Source organism: Oryx dammah, unplaced genomic scaffold (assembly GCF_014754425.2).
Source record: "Oryx dammah isolate SB20612 unplaced genomic scaffold, SCBI_Odam_1.1 HiC_scaffold_8, whole genome shotgun sequence".
Classification (NCBI taxonomy): domain Eukaryota; kingdom Metazoa; phylum Chordata; class Mammalia; order Artiodactyla; family Bovidae; genus Oryx; species Oryx dammah.
Window position 1 is genome coordinate 21,307,244 of NW_024070192.1, and position 8,127 is coordinate 21,315,370.

An 8,127-nucleotide genomic window follows, 5' to 3' on the forward strand; every position below is an offset into this window, starting at 1 on the left:
CTCTCAAGAAATGAAACAGATGGCTGGATGATGGCCCCTCTCTTCAAGCTGAGTCTGCTTTGGACTGCTGCTCCCTTTCTATATCTAATGTGAAGGAGAACATGCAATTTCTGCAAATTTCTTGCCAAAAAGTCCTTTATTTAGGCGTCTCACTAGCTTGCTCTTTGTGATGTGTCTAGGTTGGGAGAAAATATGTCCTTTGGCATATGTCTCTCCTATAAAAAGGTAAAAGGAAATGGTAGTAGGATTTCACTTTGAGTTCATCAATCCCTGTCCCTAGGAAAATATAAAGAGGGTCACAAGATCCTTCCATTTGTGAGAGTTGACATTGGGCATTCCCTCTAGAGGTCTGACATGGACTTCAAGTGAAACCCCTCTGATTTGCCCCCGAATCAACTAGTGGGCACAGGTAGATCCAGCTGTTCACAGGAGTGTTCACACAACTGAAGAACCTTACCTTCAGAGAGGTTGGAGTCAGAGCCAGATAATATTCAGACAATATCTGGATATTTGGGGGTCCAGGGGTTGAATGTATGAGCATTGATACAATTTCAGTAACAAAAAGAACAGTAACAAAGTTGGCAGTAGTGAACTGTCAGATGAGGTTCCTGATTTCACAGAGTTTGCTAAGGTCAAATATTATGTAAAAGAAGATCTGCTGGAAATATTACTAGTATCATATTCTGCTCAAAAACAGCATTTTTCAGGGAATCCCCTAGTGGTCCAGTGGTTAAGACTTCATGTTTCCAGTGTCAAGAGATTAAGAGGAACTAAGATCCAATGGAGTGCAGTAAAAAGATTCTTTTTAAAAAAAGAGTATTTTCAATGTTTAAGAGGTATTCTTATTGAATCAGGAAAAAAAAATGCAACAACCTAATGACAAGATTTTTAAATCCTTGGAAACTCAAATTCCAGTATCAATCTGGAAAATGCATTTGTTCCCCATTTCTCCCAGTGAATTTTACAACTGTTTCTGAAACTATATTCTGTTAGAAGATAGACTAGATCATGATCAGATGGTTCATACTGAGTTTTCAAAAGGAAACAAATAGGAGATATGAGGGAAGAACTTTAAGAAGCTTAAGGTTTAGGAAGAAGTCTTCATTAATTTACCCACTTAGCAATCACTCACTGCTTTCCCACTATGCATAAGACACTGTGCAGGGCAGAGAATGCGAGCAACAGAATAATTTGGAGAAGAAAAATTCTTTATGACAACCTATCTGCACTCCACCCAGATTTCTTCTTTCTATCACAAATATGTAATGGGAAAAATAATTCAATTATACCTATACCAGTGAATTGTCAATATGCATAAATCATTTTCTTGTTAAGCTGGCCAAAAAAGGGGCGCCACTATACTTTGGATGGAGAGAGTGAACATTCCAAGGCAACACCCATTCAGAGACCTATAAAAGGTTACCCCTCCTGCCTTGCTGACACTGCCCCCTCCTGAGCTATAGGTCCCTTCAGCAGCACCATGTCCCTCTCTGTGCGCACCTCTGGGCTGCCTCAGTGGCTGTCCTCCCAGAGTGGGAGCCTGGGCAGAGCCGGGGGCATGTCTGCCTCAAGCATTGGAAGCGGCTACGGGGGCAGCGCCTATGGCTTTGGAGGCAACTCTGGGGGAGGCTTTTCTGCTGCTTCCATGTTTGGTTCTAGTTCTGGCTTCGGTTCTAGTTCTGGCTTCGGTGGTGCCTGCGGAAGTTCCTTTGCAGGAGGACTGGGTGCCGGTTATGGAGGGGCTGGAGGAGGGGGCTTTGGAGGCCTGGGGATTGGATTCGGAGGAAGCTCAGGAGGGGGCTCTCTAGGGATTTTCCCTGGCATCGACGGAGGCCTGATTTCTGGATCAGAAAAGGAAACCATGAAAAATCTTAACGACAGATTGGCTTCCTATCTGGATAAGGTTCGAGCTCTAGAGGAGGCTAACACTGATCTAGAAACCAAAATTCGAGAGTGGTATGAAACACGAGGCTCTGGGACTGGAGACCCTGGGTCACAAAATGATTACAGCAAATATTATCCATTGATTGAAGACCTCAGGAACAAGGTAACAAAATGGTTTCTTTCAAGGAGCTTTGGGAATTGTTTTTTACTTTCCTTTTTTCTATTTCAAGATTTTACAGTGATAAATCACCTAAAACTTAGATATTTTTCCATTCAACTGTATTTGGAGTAAATTCTCATCTCAAGATATTTGGGCTGTGCTTAGTCACTCAGTCATGTCCAACTCTTTGAAACCCCATGGACTATAGTCCTCCAGGCTCCTCTGTCCATGGGGATTCTCCAGGCAAGAATACTTGAGTGGGTTGCCATGCCCTCCTCCACGGGATCTTCCAAACCCAGGGATTGAACCCGGGTCTCCTGCACTGCAGGCAGATTTTTTACCATCTGAGCCACAAGGGAAGCTCAAGAATACTGGAGGGGGGATCTTCCCAACCCAAGAATCGAACTGGGGTCTCTAGCATTGCAGGTGGATTCTTTACCAACTGAACTTCCAGGGAAGCCCATAGTTTCATTTTATCATTTACCATAAAATGACTGTATTCCCACTACCTTTTCTGTGGGATAGGTATGTTTCTTAATTTTTTAGTAAGATTCTCCACATCTATTCTCTTTTAAAAAGTAAAGCTGCTTTATACTCTTCATAAAATAGCACTTTAACATCACCTAAAATTTTCCTGCCAAAGATATATTTGCAAAACACTAGTATTTGATGACTTCACTTTGTGTGTCTTCCCCTGTTTTGCCAGATCATTTCTGCCAACATTGCAAACGCCCAGCTCATCTTGCAGATCGACAATGCAAGACTGGCTGCCGATGACTTCAGAATGAAGTGAGTAGAATAAACGACTAATGATACCTGACATGTCCCAGCATTTCTTCTTACTTTCTATTTTCCTTCCTTCATTGATGGCAAATATTTCAAGCCTTCTTCAGTTCACAGGTTCCACACATTTTGGTAAATTTACACTGGGCATTCTAGAAAGTATCTAGATTCAACAGAGTCACATTACATGTCCTTAATCATAACTTGCTTAAACCCAGGGCTGTGGATTACCATATCTGACATTTGCTATTGACTCATGAAGTGCCAAGATAATTCCACCAGGATCCTAAACCTCAGTCTTCTGAGCATCAAAATGAATTAATAATGTTTGTGCCTGGGAGTTAAATAAAATGATCTTTTTCCTGATGACACATACAACTAAAATATTAACCATGTACTTATTATTTTTATATCCCATCCTCCTTTCTACACCACTCCCTCCCCTCAGATATAAGGAGTAAAAGCCTAAGGTCCTGTTTGCTCCACAGATTTTCCACACAAGATGTTGCTTTGGTGATGATCCTGAAACCTAGTACAAGTTACTAAAGGAACATCGATGCTTTAAATTAAATCTTGAACAAAAGTTAAGCAAGATGACTAGATAATTATTTTATTTTCAACCACTTCTAGGCTTCTGTCAGAAACTCCACCTAGAGAGGGGTTGCTACTGTTCACAGCCAGGGCAGCCAACCAGAAGTAAAGTTGTAAGCCTGGGATGCAGTGCTGCTGGGGTTCACTGCTGATAGAAAAGTATAATTTTTTCACTCCTCTCCAACTAAGCAGTAAATTATCATTTTTTTAAAAAAGGAAAATAAAAAGTTAGAAAAGCAAAAACAGCATCATTCATTACACTGCTGCCAGATTTATTTGCAAAGTAGCCCTGAAGATGGCAGGGGCCTTATTCAAATGGGTGTGTGGATTCCCTAGACTGTTTTGCACTTGATTTTCAGATATGAAAACGAGCTGGCCCTGTGTCAGAATGTGGAGGCTGACATCAACGGCCTGCGCAGGGTGCTGGACGAGCAGACCCTGGCTAGAGCTGACCTGGAGACGCAGATTGAGACCCTGAATGAGGAGCTGGCCTACCTGAAGAAGAACCACGAGGAGGTGAGAGCCAGAAAGGACAGCTCTCTAAGCAGCTTTTTTCTGCCAGATTCAAAAATTATCATTTCAAATGTATAAATACAGAGTTAGAAGAGATATGCATGATACATTGGACAATCAATTTAATTGTCCTGATTTCATGATTTTAAAAATATAGTTTGGGTGTTTTTGTTTGGTTGGTTGGTTTACGGTCACACCAAGTGGGATGTGGGATTTCAGTCCCTTGATCAAACCTGTGCCCCTGGCATTGGAAGCCCGGGACCACCAAGGAAGTTCCAAAAATACAGTATTTTTAGAGTTCAAAAATAAAAGTCTACCAATAATACATACTGTTAAATATGCTAGAGAAACTGGTTATACCCAGTGTAGTACACACATGGAACTCTGATATACCACAATATATATCAGTAATTAAGCATAACCTGGCACAAGACTCCTAAAGAGCTTTCTACTGGAAACCAATGACTCTGGTACAACCGGTGAGCAAACCCAGGGACTGTCTGCAGCCCTTGGTTTGGCAGGTGTGGTTCAAAGCCCCAGGGGCACCAATTCCACCAGGCCTTCCCATCTTGTGAAGGCCATGGAGTCCCAAAAAGCAGGGCCAGCTCAGCCATCAGGCACAGCACCAAGGACCCGCAGTGAGTTTAGGGGCCCATCTCTGCTGCTGCTGCTGCTAAGTCACTTCAGTCGTGTCTGACTCTGTGCGACCCCAGAGATGGCAGCCCACCAGGCTGCCCCGTCCCTGGGATTCTCCACGCAAGAACACTGGCGTGGGTTGCCATTTCCTTCTCCAATGCATGAAAGTGAAAAGTGAAGGTGAAGTCATTCAGTCGTGTCCGATTCTTCACGACCCCATGGACTACAGCCTACCAAGGCCCATCTCAAGCTCTTTCAAAAATCCGAAGAAAACTACTAATGTTTAGATAAAAGATGTTTGAATAGTTTGTATTAACTGGTTTGTCTTTAAACCAATGCAGTTGTAAAAGGTAATGTTTCCTATTTTTTGTGGATGAAGAGGCCCAAGAAAGTCACAATGGGCCCCTTCACCCCTCTCACCCGCTGTCCCCAGGAGCTCCAAAGCTGCCGGGCCGGCGGCCCAGGCCAGGTCAGCGTAGAAATGGACGCTGCCCCCGGAGTGGACCTCACCAGGCTCCTCAACGACATGCGGGCACAGTATGAAACCATCGCTGAGCAGAACCGGAAGGATGCGGAGGCCTGGTTCATTGAAAAGGTACTGCTAACAAAAACAATGGACGCGAGTCTCAGTGAACTCTGGGAGTTGGTGATGGATCCGGAGGCCTGGAGTGCTGCGATTCATGGGGTCGCAAAGAGTCGGACACGACTGAGCGATTGAACCGAACCGAACAAAAACAAAAGGTGTGGATACGCTTGTATTAAAGGGGAGCAGGGCTGACTCACGTCCCCTCACCCCTCTTTGTTGCGGCAGAGCGGGGAGCTCAGGAAGGAGATCAGCAGCAACACGGAGCAGCTTCAGTCCAGCAAGAGCGAGGTCACCGACCTGCGGCGCGCGCTTCAAAACCTGGAGATCGAGCTCCAGTCCCAGCTCGCCATGGTAGGGCGCGTGCCAAGAGGTGCATCCAAATGAGTAAGACGGGCCATTGGCAGCCTTCCGCATTTCGGTGCCCTCCATTGTTACGTTTGTGCCGTTTCTCTCCCACGTGCAGAAGAAATCCCTGGAGGACTCGCTGGCTGAAACCGAGGGCGACTACTGCGGCCAGCTGTCCCAGGTGCAGCAGCTCATCGGCAGCCTGGAGGAGCAGCTGCTGCAGGTGCGCACCGACGCCGAGCGCCAGAGCGCCGACTACCAGCGGCTGCTGAACGTCAAGGCTCGCCTGGAGCTGGAAATCGAGACCTACCGCCGCCTACTGGACGGCGAGGCCCAAGGGTAAATAGATAAACTGGGATTGAAAATAACCTCAATGGCTGACCGACCGTGGACACCAGATGCAGTTTAAGGGCAACAGAATCGGGAAGGGGTCTTTAGTGGACAGAAAAGAACACATCTGGTAAAGACATAGGGGTTCCTAGGTGGCTCCGCGGTAAAGAATCACCTTCGATGCAGGTTCTATTCCTGAGTGGGGAAGATCCCCTGGATGAGGACATGGCAACCTACTCCAGTATTCTTGCTTGGGAAATCCCATGGACAGAGGAGCCTGGTGTGCTACAGTCCATGGGGTCGCAAAGAGTCTGGCGCAAATGAGTCGCGCATGTCTAATATGCCTTAGCAGTATTAAATGCTCTACACTTTGCAACGTGTTGTTACCATTATCTTCCTTGACAAAAGTTCATAAAATGCTGCGATGAAAAATGGCACCACAGACAGAGGCATACTGCAGACGTGTATCAGAACAATCAGCCAGTAGAGTTCTGATTTTAATGCTAAGAATGACACATCAAGTATCAGCCATGCAACCACCTTGAAACTACTGTAGGGAACTTTCCAAAAGTAACCGCAGCCTGGACTGGTGGGAGGAATTCAGGATCATAAATTGGGAAACCACATCTTCCATTAATTGTCAGTTGGCTTCACTTCAAGAACCCTTTTTAGACAGGGTTTGCAAACAAAGGTACCTGCACGACTGATTACTCTCAGGATGCATCACTCCATCATTCTTAATCAAGAAATTTAGAATACCTTCTCTCATTGGCCATTTTAAAAGCCCAAACAGCAAATTCCTTCTTCCTTCTCATTCCAGAAAGCATCATGTGATATCAACTGCCTTGTTTTCTTTACAGTGACTCTCTGGTGGAAAGTTCATATGTGACAGCCTCCACATCTCAAGCACCATCAACTGATTCCTCTAAAGGTACGCAGATTCCCTAGGAATCATGTAGAACAAGTCAGAATCACATCTATTAATGACCAAAACTGTAAGATTATAGCAGTGTATATTTGAAGTATATTTGTATTTGGAGCCAAGAAAAAATATTTATGCATTTCTGCAGATAAACTGAGTAGTCTGCACAGGGTTAAAACTTTCAGCAAGTTCAGGAAGGAAAAAAAAAATCTACTCGACAAAGAGGTATTGTGAGAATCATAAACAATTTTTAAGTGTTTCAAAAGGAAATCATTTTCATTTGTACACAAGACAACACTGAATACATTTTATTAAATAAAATGGATTTTGTTTAGAATGAAGAGGTCACACCTGAAAGTTTAAATTCCATTGACTGTATCAGTAAATACCTAATTTAGAAGCCTAAGTTAAACAACAAATGTTGGATGAGTATTTGAAGCACTAACTTTTGCTCTGTTTGTTCCATGTTTAATTTTTAGACCCTAACAAAGCCCGGAAAATCACGACAATTGTGCAGGAAGTGGTGAATGGTGAGGTGGTCTCGTCCCAAGTTAAGGAAATTGAAGAACTGATGTAAAATTTCACAAGATCTGCCCCATGATTAGTTCCTTAGGAACAAGAAATTTAGAAGTAGAAATTATTCCTTTTAGAGTAAGATGATATATTAGTTCAATCTCTGCTTCTGTTTGTTTCATTTTCTTTGGATTCCCTAATAACTTTGAGTCTGGTTGTTTTTTTTTTCTTGGCCTTCGAAACAAACTTTAATTACAAATCATTGTGGAAATGTGGATCTCAATAACAAATCAAAATTGCCTTACATCTTTCTGGACCTGAGGTAGTCCTTTAATAAACTTTCTTCTAGTGACCTAGAACATATTTTTAATCATAAGACCTTAATCAAGTAGTACTGTTTTGATAAAGTTAATTTTAATAAAAGGTGAATGGTAATAATGTGAAATGTGTACCTTCTTGACACCAACAATACAGTCAAGGGCGTAGAGAGAGGTTTGTGAAATACTACTGATGAAGTCGATAAACACTGAGCTAAAGATGTTGAGGCTAGAGATTAAGTTAAGAAGATTCTTGGGACTTCCCTGGCAGTCCAGTGGTTGGGACTTTACCTTCAAAAGCAGGGGGTGCAGGTTTGATCCCCAGTCAGGAGCTAAGGTACCTCATGTCTCATGGCCAAAAATCCAGAACATAAACAACAGAAGCAATAATATAACAAATTCAATAGACTTTAAAAATGGTCCACATCAAAAAATAAATAAATAAAAGAAGCACTTAATTAGAATAATTAACAACAACAAAAAAGATTCTTATAGTTCTTTCCTTTTTACATCAGCCCATCAAGTTTACAAAAAAAAAAAAAACAAA

The 8,127-nt window shown here is 43.0% G+C and overlaps 1 protein-coding gene across 1 annotated transcript; it reads left to right on the forward strand.

Moving 5' to 3' along the window:
* The first annotated feature begins 1,480 nt into the window (after positions 1-1,480).
* KRT12 (keratin 12) lies at positions 1,481-7,762 on the forward strand. The gene is made up of 8 exons (XM_040245414.1): positions 1,481-2,047; positions 2,751-2,833; positions 3,778-3,934; positions 5,001-5,162; positions 5,379-5,504; positions 5,617-5,837; positions 6,689-6,759; positions 7,230-7,762. The coding sequence occupies exons 1-8, from the start codon at positions 1,481-1,483 to the stop codon at positions 7,325-7,327; spliced, it is 1,485 nt and encodes a 494-aa protein (XP_040101348.1). The 3' UTR covers positions 7,328-7,762.
* The last annotated feature ends 365 nt before the right edge of the window (positions 7,763-8,127 follow it).

Coding starts and splice junctions, on each gene's coding strand:
- KRT12 (XM_040245414.1), top strand. CDS start 1,481: ATGTCCCTCTCTGTGCGCACCTCTGGGCTGCCTCAGTGGCTGTCCTCC. Junction 2,048..2,750: donor TTGAAGACCTCAGGAACAAG/GTAACAAAATGG, acceptor CTGTTTTGCCAG/ATCATTTCTGCCAACATTGC. Junction 2,834..3,777: donor GCCGATGACTTCAGAATGAA/GTGAGTAGAATA, acceptor CTTGATTTTCAG/ATATGAAAACGAGCTGGCCC.